The sequence below is a fragment of the Melanerpes formicivorus genome, unplaced genomic scaffold (assembly GCF_026170545.1).
Source record: "Melanerpes formicivorus ecotype bairdi unplaced genomic scaffold, bMelFor1.0.p_v2 SCAF_26, whole genome shotgun sequence".
Classification (NCBI taxonomy): Eukaryota; Metazoa; Chordata; class Aves; order Piciformes; family Picidae; genus Melanerpes; species Melanerpes formicivorus.
In genome coordinates this window covers 9,940,919-9,964,041 of record NW_027142378.1, presented here as the reverse complement: position 1 = coordinate 9,964,041, position 23,123 = coordinate 9,940,919, and the positions used below count along the sequence as shown (strand labels likewise).

The window sequence follows — 23,123 nt, the reverse complement described above, 5'->3', positions numbered from 1 at the left end:
AGCACCTCTCTGAGTAACCTGTTCCAGTATTTTACCATCCTCAATGTGATAAACTTCCCCTTAATGTCCAACCTAAATCTGTCCTGCTCTAGTTTAAAACCATTGCCCCTCATCCTATCACCACAAGCCCTTCTAAACAGTCCCTCCCTCCTGTAGGTCCCCCTCAGATATTGAAATGTAGCTATAAGGTCTCCCTGAAGCCTTCTCTTCTCCAGGCTGAGCAGCCCCAATTCTTTCAGCCTGTCTTCACAGGACAGGTGCTCCAACCCTCTGATCATCTTTGTGGGCTTCCTCTGAACCCACTCCAGCAGGTCTGTGTCCTTTTTGTGTTGAGGGCCCCAGAATACTGCAGATGAGATCTCATCAGGGGCAGAGAGCCCTCATCCACCAGTACCCCCAAGTCCTTTTCTGCAGGGCTGCTCTCAACCTCATCATCCCTCAGCCTGTATTGATTGGAGGATTGCCCTGACTCACTTCACCTTGCACTTCACCTTGTTGAATCTCATGAAACTCTCCTTAGCCTACTTCTCTAGCCTGTCCAGGTCCCTCTGGACCAGTGGACATTCACATCAGACTTTTACATCTTCATGCTGGGGAGTTTATTAGGTGAGGGAGACATAAAGGCCCCACTGGCATTGTGTCAAGAGGAAGCACAGCAGCTTGTGCTTGTGCTGGGATTCCTAAACTTCCTTGCCTATTGTGTGTATATAATTCCTTGTCAAAGTTCTTGGCTATGCATAATACTTTCCATACATACATTTTTAATCTCTTGAGCCCTGTAACAGCTGTCCAAAGTCCTGCTGCAAAACCTGGAGCCTGTGAGCCAACTCAATGTTCTTAGCCCAGTGCTAATGCTCTGCACATGTGTGCTTTGCCTGGGTGTATAGGTTTCCCTCCTCCAAGGACCTCAAGTATATATGAAACTTCAGACAGGTTACAGCTACAAGTACCCCACAGACTCAGTACATGCTGGCTGTTTCACAAGCTGCTGCCTGTTTCTCAAGCAGGCAAAACAAGGCAAAGAGGCAGTAAGGCACATGGCTAACACCCCACAGCACAGCAGGGGCAGAGCCAGGAACAGACTGTCAAGATCTTGGCTGGCTTTCTTGGCTTCACCAAGCCATATGGGGTGAGGTGTGGGCAGGAATGTGTGGAGGAGGCTCCCAGAGAACAAAACTGGTTGTTTTGTGCTCTAGGTGGATGCACGAGCTCAGGCAGAGACGTGGGTGCAGTGTACAGGCTGCCCTAAATTACACTGACTTGCTACAGGTGTCTCTGCAGAGACCTGTGTTCTTGCTCCAAGAACAGGAGTTGGCAGAAAAGCATTAACCAGTCACTGCTTAATTCTGCCATCACATATGCTCCAGTGGGGTAAAGGCAGGGGAGCAAATCATAGACTCACAGAATGGTTTGGGTTGGAAGGGATGATTAAGATCATCGAGCTCTAACTCCTCTGCCATGGGAGTTCCACTAGACCAGGTTGCTGAAGGCCTTGTCCAACCTGGTCTTGAACATCTCCAGGGAGGGAGCCCCCACAACCTCCCTGGGCAACCTGTTCCAATGTCTCACCACACTCACTGGAAAGAATTCCTTCCTAATATCGAGTCAAAATCCACCCTTCTCCAGCTTAAGTCCATTCCCTCTCATTCTGTCACAACAAGCTCTTGTAAAATGTCCTTCTCTTCGAAGTCCAAGCTTTTGGACCAGACAACCCAGCTCAGAGGTCACTGAGAGCTGGAAAAAGAGTGCCTCTCTGCCCTGTTCTAGCACTGAAGCAATGCAGAAGGGCTGGTGTAATACAAACATCCAGAGCTCTTTTCTCAGGCTTTGGCTTCCCCTGCCAGGTCAGGTCAGTCAAACCAGAAATGTGCCATGCCTGTGACAGTCACCTGCCTGAACACAGACAGTTCTCAGCATATAATTCAGCACTGTGTTTCCTCCTGAGTTTTCCATGGTTCTTTTCCTTGTAAAATATTAGCTGGATTTTCTTCTTTGTCACGCTGGCATAAACATGAAGTGACTCTGCTGACTATAGAATTACTCGGTGTTTATCCATTTACTCAGCTCACTGGTCAGGAAATTCCCATCAAGGGACTTCCACTGCAAGGATGCTGAGCTGGATGAACAGTGACAGTTTGGACAACTCATCTTTGAGACACAGTGAAGGCTGTCTTGCCCAAGCAGTCCAAAACAAGTCAGAGTAATAATACATTTACCAATGAATCCTATAATAAAGCAAGAAGGGAAGGAGGAGAGCAGTTTAGGATTGTAACTGCTATGATTTATGTTGTTGTTTCTGTTTTGTTTTTACAATGGAATTGATATTAAGTGGAGTGGTCAGGCATTGGAATAGGTTGTCCAGGGAGGTGGTGGAGTCACTGTCCCTGGAAGTGTTCAAGCAATGTGTGGGCATGGCACTTGGGGACATGATTTAGTGGCTGTGGTTGATGCTTGGACTTTAGTTTAGAGGTCTTTTTCAACCCAAAATCATTCTATGATTCTAGGTTGTGGTCCATGCTGTCCTGTTATAGCTTTATAATGCAGCCCACACCATATTAACTGAGCGCCTCCAAGGATTTGAGTGCATGGGGTGACCAATCTCACCCATGCAGCTGTGCTCCCCTCTCCATCAAGGAGGTATTTCTGCAAGACAAGACCTTGTTTTGGTAAGGTGTTTTGGGTTGGTTTGTGGTTTTTTGCTTGCTGCTGTGGTTTGGGGAAGGAGTTCTCCAAATCAGTACATGTCTCCCTGGGTTTCCCCTAAGGAAAGCAGGTCAGGGGAAGGAATAGACCATGCACATATAGTGGGGAATCCTGAGGCTTGCAACACATCTGACTGCTGGGGAATCTGCTGCCAAGCCTCAGGCCCTCACAGTGGTGTGAGCATCATTGTGCCAGAGGCTGGGGTCACTGCCTTCATGTTCATGCTCTGGCAACCTTTTAGACATTATCCCAGGGCTCAGCACGGCAAGCCTTGTGATGTGGACCAGGACCTTGACTCCAGAGGAAGAGGCTGTAAAAAGTAGCCAAGGAGTACTTTATGCAGCCAAGGACAAGGGTCACCAGCACCATGCTTCTCTGCCAGGGCTCCCCTAGCTCTGTAGGGCTGTGCCCAAGTGCAGGCTTTAAAACCAGTCAGAACAACTCCATGCCCTTCTGTAAATGTCTGCCCACCCTTTGTTTCAGAACTGAACACATCCTGCAGTGGATATTAGCCCTTCCTAAGTGGAAGATCTTGTTCATTTTTATGGCCCCACTTTCTTGAACAAGGACAAGTTGCCCACACAAAAGTTGGCCAGATCAGGTTTGTCCTAACCCAGCCTGCTTCAGTATCTTCAAGCATTGCAAGGATTTTCTTTGGAAGCAGGAAGTATACATTCAAATGAAGAACATGGCTTAAGCAGAAGTAAAATCCTTTAAGATCCAAAACTGGCCTTTTGCTTTAAGAATGTACAGTGAATTATAGAATGGCTTGGGTCAGAAGGGACCTTGAAGATCATCGAGTTTCAACCAGCCTGCCATGGGCAGGGACACCCTCCACTAGACTAAATTGCTCAAGGCCTCATCCAGCCTGGCCTTAAACACCTCCAGGGAGGTGTTCAACCTGTTCCAGTGTTTCACCTCCCTCCCTGGAATTTCTTTCTAATCTCCAGTCCAAAATCTACCCTTCTGCAGCTTCAATCCACTCCCCCTCATCCTGTCACTACAAGTCCTTGTAAAAAGTCCCTCCCCAGCTTCCCTGTAGACCCCCTTCAGGCACTGTATGGCTGCTGTAAGTTCTCCCTGGAGCCTTGATTGCAAGCCCAAGATTGCAGGCAAAAGATTGCAGGCAAATTGGCATGGGACCATCTTTTTGTTCTCTTTGTAGAGCACCTAATGCACTCCCATGCTGAAGCCGTGGAGCTGGCTCCTCTGCAGCACCAAAAAGCTACAGTGGTGCTGGTGCTTGGAGCCATCCATCTGTGTCTACAAAAGAAATGTTACTACTTTCTCACCTCCATCCTTGTCCCTGGGTTGGACTAGCAACCTGTTTCAGTCCATGCTTTCCACTTAGGCTAACCTCAGACACTGGGTTTCCACTTGATTGGAAACGAGTGTGCTGAAAGCAGCCTGCTCTTTCTTCGCTCTGCAATGTGGCCTGCTGCCTGGCTCCAGTCTGGAAACAATTATTTCCCTCCTCTACCTACCCATTATGAAAAGCCAAAGACTTATCCCTAGGCTGTTGGGGTTTATTTGTTTATTTAGTTTCCCTCTTTCCACTCTTTTATTAGCTGCATCCTTCATAAAGAAAAGCTTCTTCTTGTATATAATAGCTCTGGGTGTCATGTATTCCTGTGACCAAAACATGCTGCTGTGTTTTAAGGCCACATCTCCCTTAGGCAGTTTTGTAGCACAATGAATTCACCACTCCTTTGTCCTGTTCTGATAGAATGAATATAGGATCATTAAGGTTGGAATAGACCTTTAGGATCATTAAGTCCAACTATGACCCAGCTACCATGACCACTAAACTCTATGCTGAAGCATCACCTCTCTAGGGATGGCATCACTACCTCCCTGGGCAGCCTATTCCAACTCCTTACCACTCCTTCAGTAAATGATTTTTTTCCTAGTATCCAACCTAACTCTCCCCTGGCACAGTATCTGATGGTGCTTGGATTTGTGGGACTTTAAGAAAGGGCTCTAAGCACCCACTGTGATTATGCTGGTGTAAACACTCCTAAACCCAGAGAATGGTGAAAATATCCCCACACAGATGTGCAGTATGGCTTGCAAGTCCACAGACTCAGTCATAGAAGGCATTGGGTTGGAAGGGACCTTTAATGGTCATCTAGTCCAACTCCCCTGCAGGAAGCAGAGACATTCCCAACTAGATCAGCTTGCTCAGAACCCCATCAATCCTTTATCTTGAATGTCTCCAGGAATGGGGACTCTACCACCTCCCTGGGTAACCTGTCCCAGTGTCTCACTACCCCCACTGGAAAGAATTTCTTCCTAATGTCCAGTCTAAATCTCCCCTCTTCCAGCTTCAATCCATTCCCTTTGGTCCTATCACCAGAAGTCCCTGTCCAGCTTTCTTGTAGCCCCCTTCAAGTACTGCAAGGCCACTAGGCGGTCTCCCTGAAGCCTTCTCTTCTCCAGGCTTGAACAGCCCCAACTCTCACAGCCTGTCCCCATAGGGGAGGTGCTCCAGCCCCTGCAGATGCTGTTAGCATAGCATCCAGTGGCTGTTTTAAACCCCAGAGCTACCTGCCTGTGTTCCTGGGTTTATGGTTTGTTTCCAAAGTCCCTGCTCCTTGATCTGGGTATGCAGAGCCATGAGGGAGTGGGAACAACAGATGACCAGCATCTGCAGATTTTTTGCACAGAGGGGGAAGCTTATGCCCATGAATAGTGCCATTATGCTCAGCAGGGTCACTTTTCTGAAGGAAGATTGATCACATACTTTATTTCATGAAAGACCAGTTCCTGACTGAGCACAGACTGTGAGGAAATGGGTTGGCGTGGAAAGAGGCTAAAAAATCTCTTTTCCTGCACTGAATTCAAAATAGCATTTCTCTTACTGGAAAAACAAACATAAGCTCATTTTGGATGTCTCTGTCTGTCTGCTTGTGGGATTGGCAATCACAGAATCATAGAACACAATCCACACTTTCTGCTCTTTTGGGGACCTCCCTGCCCCTGTTTACCCTCTAAAGGTTATGCCTTAATTACTAAAAGTTGATCCTCTGTGACATCAATTCCCCTCTCTAGGGGAAATTCCTAGCTGTGAAATCCTAGCAGAGACAAATTGCTGTCTTTCTTCTTCTTCTTCTTCTTTTTTTCCTTCCTTTTTTTCCCCCCCTATCTTTTTTTTTTTTTTTCCTTTTTCCCACCAGTCCAGACCAATCCCAAAACTTCCATCTGGGTTTGACCTTGAGGACTACTTTGGAGCAAATCACAGAGCTTGCTCTCCTGAAGTGCTGACATACAGACAACTATTTCCAATGAGTTATCTTGATACAGAAATCATGCTGTATCACAGCCAAGAGCCTGCTTGCCTCTGCCAAGTGGGACCCGTGCCCAGGGGCTGCAGGAGCTGAGAAAGTGCTGTCTGTGGCCTACCTGGGATCAAAAAGGACAGTGCCCTGGACACATTACAGCCCTGCCTAAACCTTGGGCAATGGTACATCGAGTTGGTGTGATGACCCTTCTGTTTGGCATCTGAGGACGTGGGAATCATCATCTCCTCTGTGGGATGTTCCCACCCAAAGCCACCAAACCCAGGCAGGAGGATTTTGCACCAGCAGTGGTCTGGTTGTGAATGACCAATGCGTGGGTGCCACCCGGAATCATTGAATAGCAGAAGCATTTAGGCTGGAAAAGACTTTCAAGATCATCGGGTCAGATTATTAACCCTACTCTACCAAGGCCACCACTAAGCCATAGCTCCCCAAGCACCACATCTCCCTGGCTGGACTGCCTGTGCTGTGCCAGTCCATGCCTTCGAGCCAATCGCACGGGGATGTGGGTGGCCTTTAGCTCCGCGCTCCCAGGGGCTGCAGGCATCTCTGCTTTGCCCTCAGGGGAAGAGCACCAAAGCCGGCAGACATAGGGGTGGCTGTGATGTGGTGATAAAGCGAGAGGCTGTCCCCGTCCCCGCCGGCCCGGGGTTGTACCGGAGAGCTGTGCCACCCGATGGGACCCCGGGTGGAAAATGGTTTCGTGTGGCTTTAACCTACGGCGGCCAAAACGCGGCGGTAGTGTGGGGTTGGTTTTGTTTGGTTTGTTGTTTTTGGGGCTTCTGTGTGCTCTTTTCTTTTTTCTTAGTTAACAATGGAAACTTTTTTCTCCCCCCTCACTGTTTCCCTCCAGCCGAGCAGCGCAGAGCTGCTTAAAAAAAAAAAGAAAAAAAAGAAACTTGTTCCGCTGAGTTCAACCCCAGACAGGCTCACAACTTCCTTCCTGCTCTCCTACCCCCTCCCTCCGCTCTCCTCCTCCTCCTTCTCGCCGCTCCTCTCCCTCTCCTCCTCTTTCTCCTCCTCCTCCTGCCCTCTCCGCCTTTCCAGCCGCACCGGAGCGGGTGCCGGGGCCGGAGCGCGGAGCTTCCCGCGCAGCCTCCGCCGCCCGAAGCGCGGAGGTGGGGAGAGCTCTCTCCCCCTCCTCTCCCCCCATCCACCCCCGCGGGGTGAGGGAAAGCCGCTCAGGATCCGCTTTAGGGGAGAGCGGGACTCCCGGCCGTGCTCCGCGCCCGCGGAGATGGTTCCTGCTGCGCCTTGTGGCCGCCGGCGCCGCCGGGCGCTGCCGGGCGACGGGCACTGAGGGTGGGCACCGCGCCTGCTGCCAGGTAAGTGGCGGAGGAGGCGGGGAGGGGGACGCGGCCGAGTCCTCAGTCGCGGTACTCGCCCCCCGAGCGGGGCAGGAAGGGGCGAGGTGTGGGCCGGCCAAGTGGGCTGGGTGCTGCCCCGAGATCGAGCGGGCTGTCCCACACCCAGCGCTGGCCCCAAGCTGCCTATCCCGCACCCAAAACTTGGTCCCAAGCAGCCTGTCCCGCACCCGGCGCTGCCCCCACGCAGCCCCTCACCTAAAGTCTGACCCCAAGCCGCCCGTTGGGCACCCAGCCCTGGCCCCGAGCAACCTGTCACACACCCAGCACTGGCCCCAGGCAGCCTGTCCCGCACCCAAAATCTGTCTGAGCTGCTTGTGCCAGCATTCACATGCACACCCCAGCCAGAGCGCTGGGAGTGCTGCAGCGCTGGGGTCCATACAAAAGAGGGGATGCTTGGGCTCTGCTGAGCCTCACGGTGACTCCAAGAAGTGCCTGAAGGAATGGAGAGCCTTTTGATTCCGCGGTCACTGGGGGCTGTGCTTAGAGGTGTGGGCATTTACCTGCCAGGAGCTCGCAGAGGGGGAGGCACAGGGGCATGCAAGTTCTTCCAGAGTTCTCCCAAAGACATGCACGCCCACATCCAGAGCTGGCATGCGTGTGTGTAAACAAACCTGCACCCTCGTGTAGGCAGCATGTTTGTGTAGATCTCTCTCGTGGGTTCCTGTGCCCCAGGATGGGGCTCGCACCTCCAGCGCCGCATGGGACAAGCAGACATGAGGGAAGGCACGCTGAAGTGCAGAGTGTCACAGCCAGCCTCTTCCAAAAGCAGAGTCTCCCTCACACATGTACACACAGAACATGTCAGAGAGCATTGTGCGTCTCACAGGCTCACAGGACGTTAGGGGTTGGAAGAGACTTCTGAAGATCATCAAGCCCCAACCATCTTTGTGGGGTCTGGGCTCTGACTTGGAGCTGGTTGCAGCGGTTGGTACCCCAGCAGGCAGATGTGCACAGGGGAGGCACAGTGAGGCAGGGCGTGTGTGAAGATGTGCAAAGCCGTGGTGTTGCCTGTGGTGAGTTAGCAGGGTAGTGCAGACGTGGTCTCATACCATACCAAAATGTGCAAGCAGGAGGCCTTCAAGTCTGTCATTGAACAGACCAAGATTTGATCTCAGTCCATAGGTGCTAAAAGCTGGAAGGTGGGTGATCAGTTGGACTTGGTGATCTTGGAGGTCTCTTCCAAGGTCTCTGGTTGATACTGTGATTCTGTGGCAAATTTGAGATGTTTGGAGTTTTAGCTCATCCTTCGAAAAATGTCAGCTTTTGGGGCCAAAACTTGAAAGCTGCCAGCTTGCAGCTCATGCCAGTTGACCACATCACCCTAACTCTGTTGTGGGAATGGTGGCTGACTGTGTGTGCTCTTGGGCATCACCACTGCTGCAGCCTCATTGACAGGCAACCTGGAGAGGGGACAGAGAAGGCAGGAAGGAAGAGAAACAGCCCCAAATCTGTTTTCCTCTTGGTTCTGACAGCCAGGCTGGCTCATGTCCCCAGAAGGGGCACACTGGGTGTGCATGCAGATGTGTGCAGGGACTGCAAAGGGCACACAGGAAGGGAAGAGACTGGCCAGCTGTGCGCACAGCTGGAGGGTGAGTCTGGAGGGGGAGAGTGAAGAGGTATTCTCACCCCTTTTCTCTCTTTCTCTCTCTCTTTCTCCAGCTATCCCATTTTATGGAGCTGTGGGCCTGGGCCAGCCCAGCTCCCCTGCTGCCTCCCAGCGATGCTGCTGGTCCTGGTGTGGAGAGACCCTCTGCAGCCCCGCGGAGCCTGAGCGCCGAGGTGGCAGCGGCAGCGGCCCCCCTGTGCACCCCGGCTGACTACTATGGCCGTGTACTGCTATGCGCTCAATAGCTTGGTGATGATGAATAGCAACAGCGAGGTGACAAGCGGTGGGAGCAAGACACCGCCTCCTCCCAGACAAGGGCTGCCCAGGGGCCCGGAGACAGCCGGCAGCTGTCGCTCTCTCCCTGTCTTCAGCTCGGCCCCCGGGCCCCCCAGCTCCCCGCGCCGTGGCCCCGCTTTCCTCTTCCCCCCGCTTGAGGAGCCCCCAGGGCAGCCAGGCAGCCCCGGAGGGCGACGAGGCAGCCGAGGTGAAGAGGGGCAGCCAGGACCCACCTCGCCACGGCAGCTTCAGCGAGAGCTGCACAATGTCCAGGTGAACCAGAAAGTGGGGCTCTTCGAGGCGCACATCCAGGCACACAGCTCTGCCGCCCAGCCACCACGCAGCCCCCGTCCATCCCGGCCCCGGTCCACCAGCCCCACAGTGCAGATGGTGGCACTTGGAACTGGACCCCAGCCACGAGCCTACAGGAAGAGTGAGGCCCCCAGTGTTGCTGGGGTGCAGATCTGTCCAAACACTGCAGACCTGTCAAGGAGTCCAGTGGTAACGATAGTTCCAGCTATGGGGGTGATGGAGGACAGCACTCCCCAGGAGCCGTCAGAGCCTGCACCACAGCGAGGTGAGGTGGTGGTGGCCCCCACAGAACTTGAGAGGCAGCACCCAGCCATCAGTGGGAGCATCCCTGCCGTTATTGTCACGGACCTGGGGGGCCCGGAGGAGGAGGCGGGCGCCGTGCCCCCCGGCAGCCTGCCCGTCCGGAAGCTGTCATCGTCCTCAGCCTCTTCCACTGGCTTCTCCTCGTCCTGGGAGGAGTCTGAGGAGGACATCTCCAGCGACCCTGAGCGCACTCTGGACCAGACACCAGCCTTCCTGCAGACCCTGGACCAGCAGAAGCCCCGAGTGGTGAGTCTTGCACCGGCCTTGAGGGGGTGGGGCAAGGTTGGCAGCACCTCTGCTCCAAGGCACAGCTGCAGTGGGAGGGTAGGGAGATGTCTGTCGCAGCACAGGTCTGCAGGGGATCTTTCTGTTTACTCGATGGTGCTTGCTTTCCCTCACCTGAAAAGCTGATCCCTGTTCCTAGTCTGAATCCCCCTGCTAGCAGGGGAGAGCATCCCACTGTGCATGGTCCTTGTAGAGCTTCCCTGGCACTGCAAAGCCTCATGCTTGACGTGCACCCATGGACTGCAAGCTTCTGCTGACATGTGATTACAAGCCTCAGCTTTTCCTCAGGACAGATTTCTTGGGTGCTGGAGGTTTCCCATGATTTCCATGAGCCTAAGGGATAATTTATTTCCTCCTTGGAGTTCAAACTGTGTGGGCCAATTGTTAAAATTCATACTGATGGCCTTCACTGGAGTGTCTGTAGGCCTTTCACATGGAGGCAAAAGATCTCTAGAATTTCTGGTAATTCCCTTTCTGAATAAAACTTTTCTTTGCAGGTGAAGTATCTTACATGTGAGAGTAAGAAGTTAATTCCTTTCCTGATCTTTCTTAGCTGTGGGGCTGGTTGGGATGCTTCAGGTGGGAGAAGGGGTCAGGGTTGTATTACCCTTAGAGCAGAAAGGTCTCCTCAGAGAGGAGGGCTCTGAGGTGCTCTCCCAGGGCAGACACTCCTGGGATTTCTTGCATCGCTCGGGGAGTTTGTTCCATGTCTGAATGCTCCATACAAAGGGTGCTTTACTTTCAGCTCCCACACCATTTATCCAAAGGGCTCTGAGCCACTTCACCCCAGTGCAGGGTGTCCAGCACGAGGTTTTTCCAACCTCTCCCTTCATCCAGATGTGAGACACTACATTGATTTGAGCTCAGCACTGCAGCCTTACACTGAAAAGCTCAGGAGAACCCAGTGGCACCTTAATTTTAAGGAGTTTGATAAAGGCCCATCGGCTTGAAGTGATGTGGCTCACTGTGCTTAACTTTCCCTAGGCACAGGGTAGAGAAACTCTTGCTAAGCTCAATGACAGCAGGGAAACCAGCATGAGGAAACATCCAAGTAAAGTGGAGGTATCAAACTCCTGAAGAGCTGACAGGCTGTGGTTTGTAGAGCAGTCAGCAGGCTGAAATAAATATCTTTGTTTTGCTGCTTGTTTTGTCCTGTCGGAAGAACTTGGGCTCAGTCCTGCTCAGGATGGAGGAGTACTTGAGTAAAAGCACAGCTAATGAAGCTATGAGTCTGTGGCTCATCATGTTTGCAGACAGCTTTGTGTTTGGGGGCTCTCAGCTGATGAATCAGCTTTCTCCCTTTGGGAACTGCTACAATCCCTCTGCTGATTAAATTCTGCTGGGTTTGTGTGCATGAGCTGTAGTAATCTCTGCTCTATTCTCCATGCTAATGACTGTTCCTAGTGCCAGATCCCACTGATGTGCTGCTGAAAACAGTTTGCTGATTGGCAAAATCGTGCCTGATGCTCTTGTGGAAAGCTTCCTGCAGCCTCCAGCTGACTCTGCACAGCTTTCTGTGGCCCCCAGCGAGCTCAGCGAGGCTGGTGGCTTAGTAGCGAACAGGCAGGGCTCATTTGTATTGCCAAAAGGCCTGGAGGAGAGCAAGTTCAGAGCATGCCTAAGATCAGAGGAACTTTGCTGGGCCCAGTGGGATTGCTCCAAATTAACCAAGCTGAAAATCTGGTCCAAAATGTGCTGGGCAGCTTGAGGAGATGCACTTGATTTTGCGTTTCGGTACTGGAGTTGTCTCAGCAGGGCGACTTTACGACGATACTTTCCACTGGGCTCCACAGGTCCCATGTAGGGCTGATCACTGGCTTTGGCAGGTGCTAGTCAACTTCTCAGCAGGATGGTGTGCAAATGCCCAGTAATTCAAAGCTGATTCATAGAAATAACAGCTGACATGTGTGCTGATTGGCATCGTCTTTTAAATCCATAATGAGAGCAGAAGGCAGCTACCGAAGCGGTCTCGGGTTGCACACTGATGTGTTCTCATGAACTCACTATTTCCTCTTAACGAGGCACGTTGTCCCTCGTTACACAACTCATTTCCAGACTATGTGTGAGAAGCTCTCTCCACAACTCGTGCTTTTTCCGTCAGAATGTGTCCTGGGAGACCTCAGCTGACAGAAACCATCATCATTGTTTAGTCTGGAGAAGAGGAGGCTGAGGGGAGACCTCCTTGCTGTCTACACCTCCCTGAAAGGAGGTCGGAGTGAGGTGGGGGACAGTCTCTCCTCTCTCATATCAGGTGATAGAATGAGAGGCAATGGCCTGAAATTGTGGCAGGAGAGGTTTAGGTTGGAGATCAGGAAAAATGCCTTTCCTGAAAGAATTGTCAGGTGTTGGAATAGGCTGCCCAAGGGGGTGGTGGAGTCCCCATCCCTGGAGGTGTTCAAGAAATGTGTGGATATTTAGTGATAAGACAAGAGAGAATGTATTTAAGGTGGAGGAAGGTAGACTGGATGTTAGGAAGACATTCTTTCCAGTGAGGGTGGTGAGACAATAGAACAGGTTTTGGATGCCCCTTCCTTGGAGGTGTCCTTGAGCAACCTGGTCTGGTGAAGGTGTCCCTGCCCATGCTCTGTGTGTCTGAACTAGATGATCTTTAAGGTCCCTTCCAACACAAACCCTTCTGTGAATCTGTGATTCTATGACATGGCACTGTGTGACATGGTTTAATGGCCATGGTGGTCTTAGGTTGATTGTTGGACTTGATGATCTTAGAGGTCTTTTCCAAACAAAATAGCTCTGTGATCGTGCCTCTGGGTTGAGTAGATAAATGTGAAGCAGGCAGAGAACCCTGTCTGTCTGCACTGGGGACTGCTGGCCTGGGACAGCTTTGGTACCTGGAGGACAGGCAATGGTGAGCAACAGGAAAGGAGTTCTTGCTGGAGATGTGGTCTGCATCTCACATAGCTTACTTACAGATTTGATGAACCCCAGGCTTGCTTCTGTCCTTCCTTGCTGGAGGCTATCTGGCTTAGCAAATCTTTCAGGCATGTCCAGCTGTCTTTGGTAGTTCCCTGTGGTGTTCGCAGGGAGCAGGCACATCCCTCTGCCTGGCACACACACTTCCTCCATTTGTACTTCAAGTGAGAAACTTCATTTGTGGTCAGGCCTGCAAATTGGCCAGTAAGAAAATGATGTTGCCCCAGGAAAGGGAAAGGGAGAGTGTGGCCAGATTTTTGGACACTGTGACCTGGAGCAGCTCAGTGGCTGACAGAGGCTCTACCTTTGTTTGTTGAAACAGTTTACTTAGTACCCTTGCCTGTCCATGGAGTGCTGTGGTGCCTAGTGGGTTGTAACTGGGGTACAGTGACCCTGACTTCTGAAGTGCAGTGACAGTAGGAGCCATTTCATGCTCTGCTGTTGGACTTGATGCCCTTAGAGGTCTTTTCCAAACAAAATAGTTCTATGATTCTGTGATCGTGCCTGCAATTGCAAGCCCGCTTAAGGTCTGAGTAAACCTCCATGTAAGGGCTTTTGCAGCTGTGGCTTTGCCTGGGCTGTGGGCTGCTGCAGGAGAAACCCCAGGCTTGTTTGTTTATGCTTGCAAGGTTTCAAAGGCACTTAAGCAATTACACTTCTCAGACTGTGTGGGAGGGACAGCCTGTCCAGGCAGCGTGCTGGGATGGGGACGCTGCGGTTTGACAGTGCCACGGGGCAGCACTGGCTGCACACCCCGACCGACACTGGCACAGGCAGTTTGGGGCAGAAGCAGGTGCCTCTGAACACCTCTGCCCAAGCCAAGGGCACAAGGTGGCAGCTGAAAGGCACCTCTCTCCATCATGGCAGGTCTTGTGCTGAGGGATGGAAGGGTTGGATGGAGTCACAGGACCGTAGAATTGTTGCAGTTGGAAAAGACCTCTAAGGTCATTGAGTCCAACCCATCTCTAACTCTGCCAAGTCTGGTGCTAAACCACATCCCTCAGCACCACATCTCTGCATGTTTTAAACACCTCCAAGGATGGGGAGTCCATCACCTCCTTGGGGAGCCTGTTCCAGTGTTTGAAAACCCTTTCAGGGCAAACATTTCTACAAATATTCAACCTAAACCTCCCCTTGTGCAACTTGAGATCATTGTCTGTCATGTGTAGGGGAGTGAGAAGGTGCTCTCTGTCCCAGGCTCCAAGTAGCACAAGTAGCCTGAGACTGTAGTGAGGTGGAGGTCAATCTCTTCTGTCTTGTATCAGGTGAATCAACCAGAGGAAATGGCCTGAAACTGTGCCAGGGAAGGTTTAGGTTGAATATTAGGCAATTTTTTTTTCCTTACAAGAGTGGTCAGGCACTGGAACAGACTGCCCAGGGAGGTGGTGGAGTCACTGTGCCTGGATGTGCTCAAGAAACACGTGGATATGCCACTTTGGGACATGGTTTAATGGCCATGGTGGTCTTAGTTTGAAGATTGGACTTGGTGATCTTAGAGATCTCTTTAAACCCAAACAGTTTTATGATTCTGTGACTGGGACCTGGCTTCGAAGGCGGAGTTCATACCCAGAACAGGCCCTGCTGTAGCTGTGAACTCCCTCTGACTCCAGTGGGGAAACAGGAGTCTCTGAGTTCTGCTGTTTCTGGAGTTCCCTGGGAGAGCTGACAGCCCAAGCTGTACTCAGCAGCAGGGTGCTTGGACTCAAGCTTTGGAAGCCATCTGAGCCCCTCAAAGCAAAAGATACTCCAATAGCAGTGACTGCGGTGGCTCATCATAGCCACTGCCCTAAATCCCAGAGTTTGTCAATTCCTTGGAACCAAAGATGAAACAATAGATGAGTGGGGGAAAAGGCAGGAATTGTGCAAGTGCTTGCTGTAGAAAAATGACTTGTCAGGGGGATAAAAACCACCCTCCTGGCAAACCAAAGCAAGGCACTGCAGTTTTCCTGGCTTTTCCCTAGCCGCTGTGGTCACAGGAGGATGTATGGCGGAAGAGCAGTCGGGAGGCTCTGGGTGTGTTGTGAAACCTCTGCTCCTTTCTACATGCACAGCAGCTTGCTCAGAATAAGAGACTTCCCTAAACCTGTGCAGAATGGCAAGAGCTTTTGGGGAAAAAAAACAGCTAATGGCATTGCAGCTGAGAGGCCATTTATAAAATGGATGGATGATGGCTGCAACCTGCTGCTGGAAGCAGCCAAGTTTAGATAGGGTTAGTGTCAGCCAAGGGCCTGTGGGACCCTTGCTTATTTCCCTTTGAGATTTCCCAGCTCTCCTGATTTGTTCCTATGAAAATCCATCAGATGAAATATGCTTTCATTCCCTTTCCTAGCTGTCACCCCGATCAGGAAGTCTCTGTGTAACAGAAACCATGACCGCAGGGCTCTGGGGATGCATGCAAGCCCTGTGGATGTGTATCCTTACCCTGACAGTGTGTGTGTGTTTTACTCCTTCCTCCCACTGTGTTCCTCTTAAAAGCTCCTAAGCCTATGAGCTTGTGAGTGGTACCACCACCCATATAGTTTTAATATAGTATCTAGAGTATGAGGCCTGATTGTTTGCTCTGAAGGGAGACTGTTACTCCAGTAACGTGGATCATTGCCTGGGGAAGGTGCTTAGCACACCGAGTAAGCTGCTTACCCAGGAACACATCCAGATGGGTCTTGAAATTCTCATCAGAAGGGGAGGAAACTTTGCTGTTTCCAGAACTGGGGACTCTGAGGATCATGGAATCACAGAATGGCAGGGGTTGGAAGGGACCTCTGGAGATCATTGAGTCCAAGCACCCTGCCAAAGCAGGATTCCCCAGGGTGGGTCACACAGAAAAACATCCAGCAGATGGCTCTTGAAAGTCTCCAGAGGAGACTTCACAACTTCTCTGGGCATCATCCCTCTCAAGGGTGATGGTCTTAGTGTTTGTTCTTCTTCTACCTCAAAAATGCTTTTGGCTTTCCCCCACTTTTTAGGAATGTTTCAAAACAAAATTGTTTGAGAAACAAAACATGCAAGAGAGAGCAGCTGTGCTGTCAAGTAAGCCTCTCTATGGAAAGGATGGACCTGCCTTAATCCTGCTGTGGGAAGACTGTGAGGAAGAGGATAATGAGGTGGATACCTCTGTGCTGCACATGGGAAGTTCCATCTAAACATGAGAAGGGAACTTCTTTACTTTGAAGAACAGGCTAGAACAGGCTGTGCAGACAGGTGGTGGAGCTTCTGTCTCTGCAGTCATTCAAAACTCTCCTGGACACTGTCCTGTGCAACCTGCTCTAGGTGAGCCTGCTCTGACAGGATTAGATGGTCTCCAGAGGTCCCTTCCAGCCCCTCTCATTCAGTGATTCTGTGTGTTTCCATGCTCAGAGCACCACTCTCAGCAGACCTGACAGCACGGTGTGTTTCATTTGCTGGCACAAGGTCAGGACTCTCTGCTGCCTAGCAGGTTGGGCAGAGCTTCAGGCTCTTTGTGGATGGAGACTGTGCACTCCAGGGAGTTCAGAAAGCACCACTCTCTGTTTGATAGTTTAACTTCTACCTACCCATGTGGCCTTCTCAGGGAATAAGCAGCTTTTTTTCTGGGCTCCCACCCACGGAGGCTAAGTGAAGATGCTGAGAGACAAGTGGTGCTATTTCAAGTCCACTTTCATCAGTGCTTTTCAGCTTGTTGGGAAGGGTTTCTTCTCATCTCACAGTCTCCACAACTGACAGCACAGGAATTACACTGCACACAGCAGATATTTTTCACAGAGGGACTTACTTGATAGCACAGCTGCTCTCTCTTGCATGTTTTGCTTCTCAAACAACTTTGCACTGAAAGCATTCATAAAAAGTGGGGGAAAAGCCAAAAGCATTTTTGAGGTAGAGGAAGAACAAACATCAAGCCCATCATCCTTGAGAGGGATGATGCCTAGAGAGGTTGTGGTGTCTTGTTCTCTGGAGACTTTCAAGATCCATCTGGATCTGTTTCTGTGTGACCTGCCCTAGGTGATCCTGCTTTGGCAGGGCGGTTGGACTCGGTGCTCTCCAGAGGTCCCTTCCATCCCCTACCACTCTAGGCTTCTGTGATCCTCAGAGTCCCCAGCTCTGGAAACAGCAAAGATTCCTCCCCTTCCAATGGGAATTGCAGGATTCCAGGAGCTTGGCTGATTGGACCCTTCCACTGAGTGTCCACAGACTGAAGTTCCCAGATCAGTGGAAGTGTTACAGCTTGGGCTACCTTTTTAAGGCCTTGCAATGGCAAAAAGTAATCAAACTACAGTCAGGACCTGTCTCAGGTTTTCCATAATCTTGCTCTAATGTGTTAGGAGAGATTCTGTGTGACTCTGCTACATTCCTCTGCTCTGGTGAGGCCTCACCTTGAGTACAGCATCCAGGTCTGGAGCCCTCAATATAGGAGGGACATGGACTTGATGGAGCAGGTCCAGAGAAAGGCCATGAAAATGATCAGGGGGTTGAGCACCTCTGCTACAAGGACAGGCTGAGGGAGCTGGGGTTTTTCAGCCTGGAGAAGAGGAGGCTCTGGGGAGACCTAATAGCAACCTTCCAGTACCTTAAGGGGGCCTACATGAAGGATGGAGAGAGACTGTTTACAAAGTCCTGCAGTGACAGGATGAGGGGCAATGGCTTCAACCTAGAGCAGAGCAGATTTAGATTGGGATTTAGGAACAAGTTCTTTACTATGAGGGTAGTGGAGCACTGGAAGAGGTTGCCCAGGGAGGTGGTTGAGGCCCCTTCCCTGGAGATATTCCAGGTGAGGCTCAACAGGGCTCTAGGCAACCTGATCTAGTTGAGGATGTCCCTGCTGACTGCAGAGGGGGTTGGACTGGATGATCTTTGGAGGTCCTTTCCAGCCTGGACCATTCTATGGTTCTGTGATTTGCATGAGAAGAAAATACTACTGGAGCACTGAGAAGACTGAAAGCCAGTGCTGAGCTACTTGTTTTCTTTACCTGTGGATCTGTTCTAACTCACTAGAGGAATAATGGCATCTATGTAAGGTGTTAAATATTGCTTCAGATGAGATTTGCCTTCTGTAACTGTTAGAGATAGTTTTGTTCATAGTGGTAGGTAGATTTGACCTGCTTTCTTCCACCAAAGCCCAGCCAAGCTTCCTAAGAAAGAGATCTTAGTATTTAACCACCAGTGAAAACTGAATGTTAGCATTCATAGAATCACAGAGTGGTAGGGGCTGGAAGGGACCTCCAAAGGTCCCCTCCATTGAGTCCAGCCCACCTACCAAAGCAGGATCACCTGTGACAGGTCACACAGGAATGCATCCAGATGGGTCTTGAAAGTCTCCAGGCAAGGAGATTCCATAATCCCTCTGGGCAGCCTGTTTCAATTCTCTATCATCCTTACAGTACAGAGGTTTTTTCCTCATGTTGAGGAGGAACTTCCTGTGTTGCAGTTTGTGTCCACTGCCCCTTGTTCTGTCACAGGACACCACTGAGAAGCGATGAGCACCTCCCTCTTGACACCCACCCTTCAGGGATTTGTAAACATTAGTAAGATCTCCTCTCAGTCTTCTCTTTTCCAGGCTAAACAGCCACAGGTCTCTCAGCCTTTTCTCAACAGGATCAGATGTTCCCTTACTCATCCTTGTAGCCTCCATCCAGTCCAACGCCCCTGCCAGAGCAGGATCACCTAGAGCAGATCACACAGGGGCACATCCAGGTGGGTTTTGAGTATCTCCAGAGAAGGAGGCTCTCCTGAGATTAATTTCAGTGTTACCATACATTTTAGCCTTGAGAAGAAATGGGTGAGTTTCCATAGAATTGTTTCAGTTGGAGAGGACCTCTGAGATCATTGAGTCCAACCACTGACCTAAGATCACTGTGGCCATTCAACCATGTCCCAAAGTGCCATGGCTGGATTAGGCTGGATGTTAGGAAGAAGTTCTTCACAGAAAGAGTGATTGGCCATTGGATTGGGCTGCCCAGGGAGGTGGTGGAGTCACCATCCCTGGAGGTGTTTAGGAAGAGACTGGATGGGGTGCTTGGTGCCATGGTTTAGTTGATTAGATGGTGTTGGGGGATAGGTTGGACTGGATGATCTCAAAGGTCTCTACCAACCTGGTTTATTCTATTTCTATTCTATTCTATTCTATTTCTATTCTATTCTATTCTATTCTATTCTATTCTATTCTATTCTATTCTATTCTATTCTATTCCTATTTCCATTCCATTCCATTCCATTCTATAGCAAGAACAAGTGCTTAGCACTTACAGCTTCTTGCAGGCAATAGAGTGCATTATCTGATCAACCCTGCAGAACAGGAACTGCATTAACATTCAGCATTATTGTGGTTTTAAGTAATAGTAAAGCATCCCTCATCTCCCTGAAAGACACATTTGGGTTCTGGAGTGCCTGTGCCTGTGGACCTCACTGAATTCCTGGGAGTTTTGCTTAGGGTTTCATCCATAGCTTCTGGGTTTTCATCCTTGTCTTTAAGTTTTGTACTTGGGATTTTGCAAAGCAGGACTCTTGGACTGTGTGAAGCAGAGGGAGGTTTCTACCTGCAGGCTTCACTGTCACAAAACTCCCCTCAGCGGGAATGCTTTGGGGTTTGCCTGAATGAAGACCAATAAATCAACACCAGAAGTAACCAGCACAATGTCTTGGTAGGGAGCAGAACCAACTTTCACCCCCCATCAGCACCTGCAGAAAGGGTTGTCAGAAATCTGGCACCTTGAGGCTGAACAGTAGCAGCACCTACCTTCAGCATCACCTCCTCCTCCTCCCCCTTTGCTTCCTGTCCCTTTGCCCTTGCTTGGGCAATTTGTCTGCAGCAAGATAGAATCAAAGAACCCTCTTCCTTTGCTAAACAATTTTGCTGCTTTTGTTAGGGTCAGATAAAATGCTGATAAAAGCTGTTGTAGCTCCCCTGAAGCCAGCAGGAGCATGCTGCAGATTTGGTCCTTGATGTGTTCTTTTTCTTTGTCTTGTTCCCCCCAGCACGTATCCAGTTACATCTTGTGGTAAATCCAACACCAAACGGACTCAGGGATGCGGTCCCCAGGAGGGGGGGTTGCCTGTGGATAGGTACAGTGCTTCAGAGCCTCTGGGGACAAGAGTTTTGTAAAAGGAAAAGTCTCCAGAGTGCCTTTTTGGAAAGTGCATTTTAGGGTTCAGTTTTTATTCTTTCTTATTATTTTCATTATTTTTTATTATTTTCTTTCTTTTCCTTCCTTTCTTCTTTCCTTTCCTTTCTTCTTTCCTCCCTTTTTTCTTTCCTTTCCTTTCTTCTTTCCTTTCCCTTCTTCTTTCCTCTCCTTCCTTCTTTCCTCTCCTTTCTTCTTTCCTCTCCTTCCTTCTTTCCTCTCCTTTCTCCTTTCCTCTCCTTTCTCCTTTCCTCTCCTTTCTCCTCTCCTTTCTCCTTTCCTTTCCTTTCCTTTCCTTTCCTTTCCTTTCCTTTCCTTTCCTTTCCTTTCCTTTCCTTTCCTTTCCTTTCCTTTCCTTTCCTTTCCTTTCCTTTCCTTTCCTTTCCTTTCCTTTCCTTTCCTTTCCTTTCCTTTCCTTTCCTTTCCTTTCCTTTCCTTTCCTTTCCTTTCCTTTCCTTTCCTTTCCTTTCCTTTCCTTTCCTTTCCTTTCCTTTCCTTTCCTTTCCTTTCCCCTTTCCTTTCTGCTTTCCTTTCCTTTCTGCTTTCCTTTCCTTTCTGCTTTCCTTTCCTTCCTTCTTTCCTTTCCCTTCTTATTTCCATTCTTTCCCCCCCCCCCCATTTCTCACTAAACAGTCTCTGATCCCTACTGCTTGTGGAAAGGGCAGGAGTGAAGCCTGGCCTTCAGCTCACTGCTGAGCCTTGCTCATTGCGGTTGTACTTTGACACAGGTTTTGGAAAGGCATCAGAAGAGCTTTTATCCCATTGAGCTGAGTGCATTCAAACTGGTTTTTGTTAGCTGTGTGCTTAAATACAATGGGTGAGGGAGCCTGGGTGTACCCCTCAAAAGAGAGAAGCCCAGGGCACCCAGAAGGGGCAGGAGTGAGGGGGAACTGAGTGAACCCTGAGGGTGGAATTGCTTTGCCAGCAGCTGCAAGCCCCATTAGATATCCAGGGATGTTCTCCTGCTCCAAGCAAGGTGCAGAGCAGTTGGGGAAGAATTAGCACCATGTCCAAATGTAATATGGTTGCTATTATGGGTAATATATATTTAATGCTCTGCAGGGACCAGTCAAGCCTGCATCTGCAGGAAGGGGAAGCAAAAAGTCAGGTTTGCTTTTTTGGCAGGCTGGAGGTTGGAGAGGCCCATCTGCAATCTTCCCTTGGTGTGTTTTCTGGGGGTGGGTTTTGTGAAGCTGCAGGCAAAGTTATTGCACCCCTAGGCTGCTCACATTCAATGCTTCTCCAATTTTAGCAACATTCTTTCCAGGCTCAGCTACATTTGTTTTTCTGTTCTCTATGGCAATTGATGATCTAAGTGTGAAAATGTATAACTCGGGCAGGATCTCCTCTTCTATATTTCCTCCTCAGCTGTAGCTGAATCAGGACAATGTAATCCAGTGACATCTTGTAGTGCTTAATGCTTTCTTTAATACATTCCAGATTAAAGGAGTCAGCAAAGTTTACATATCCAAAGCAATAAATTTAAACAATAAACCTGGCAAATCCTGACCTGTGATTGTATCTTGAGAGTGTTGAGTTTGGGCCTTGTTTATTTTTTCTCCTTCTATCTGTTCTGGCCTGGCTAAAGTCTCTTTGTAGGAAACTCAACAGGACAGATAACAGATGATGAGACAAACAACTTAATCCCTTAATAATGTTGAGTGGAAAATCCAACAACAGATTGGCAAGCAGCTCAAATAATAACTGCAAAGTGGCCCTGGCTGAGGACTGCAGACCTGGTTTGAAAAACCAAGCTTGGGATATAATTAGAGATGAGCCTGGATCAGTGCCTGCAGGTCTAAACATCTCTTTGAATTCTGGAATGGGGCCAAATTACCTTTTTTTCTCTTCTTCTTCCCCAGCCATGCTTGTACAGCATCAGTTTGGCTCCACTGAGGCCAGTTCAACATCACCTCATGCACCTCAGCACCTGTACAAAGTGGCTATGAAAGGTGCCAGAGTGGTATTTCCACCTCTGGATGCAGTTAGAGATGGGAGCATGGGACAGTGGGGAGTGTTTGCTGCCCAGGTAGGTGCTGGTCATATGGCAGCACAAGGAGGACAAGAGGCAGGCACCACTTACTTGCTGGCATTGTGATGGCCTCTGAGATCACAGGAGCACAGGATGTTAGGGGTTGGAAGGGATCTCCAGAGGTCATTGAGTCCAAATGCCCTGCCAGAGCAGGACCATGGAGTCTAGCACAGGTCACACAGGAACACATCCAGATGGGTATGGAAAGTCTCCAGAGAAGGAGACTCCACAACCTCTCTGGGCAGCCTGCTCCAGTGCTCTGTCACCCTCACAGTGAAGAAGTTCCTCCTCATGTTGAGGTGGAACCTCCTGTGCTGGAGTTTATATCCATTGCCCCTTGTCCTGTCCCAGGGTGCAAGTGAGCAGAGCCTGTCCCCTCCCTCCTGACCCCCAGCCCTCAGATATTTATAACCATTTATTAAATCCCCTCTCAGTCTTCTCCTCTCCAGACTAAGCAGCCTCTCAGCCTCTCCTCATAAGGCAGTGCTCCAGACTTTTAATCATCCCTATAGCATTCCATTGGACTCTCTCCAGCAGATCCCTGTCCCTCTTGAACTGGAGTGCCCAGAGCTGGATGCACTATTCCAGGTGAGGTTTCACCAGGGCAGAGTAGAGGAGCAGGAGAGCCTCCCTTGATCTGCTGGACACACTCCTCTTAATGCACCCCAGGATCCCATTGGCCTTCTTGGCCACAAGGGCACATGGCTGACCCATGGATCCACCATCTCATCCTGCTCTTGCTTGAGCCTGGTACACAGCTGCACCCCTGTTCTTGCTGCTTAGGGCAATCTTAGGCTGTCATTAATAGCTGTGCCTTGAAAGCAAGGCTTGTGGTCACAGAAGGCAGTGGCACTTGGAACAGCAATTGCCAAGTGACTTCAGACAGAATGAGAGGAAGTGCCCTGAAGCTGAGCCAGG

At 50.1% G+C, this 23,123-nt stretch overlaps 1 protein-coding gene across 1 annotated transcript in view; it reads left to right on the top strand.

Annotated features, from left to right (window-relative positions):
* Nucleotides 1-7,178: 7,178 nt before the first annotated feature.
* Nucleotides 7,179-23,123, top strand: part of ITPKB (inositol-trisphosphate 3-kinase B) — an 86,536-nt gene continuing 70,591 nt past the window's right edge. The window contains exons 1-2 of the mRNA XM_068153589.1: nt 7,179-7,327; nt 9,029-10,112. Coding sequence (XP_068009690.1) covers nt 9,192-10,112 — 921 coding nt within the window. The 5' untranslated portion in view covers nt 7,179-7,327; nt 9,029-9,191. The remainder of the gene's footprint in view (nt 7,328-9,028; nt 10,113-23,123) is intronic.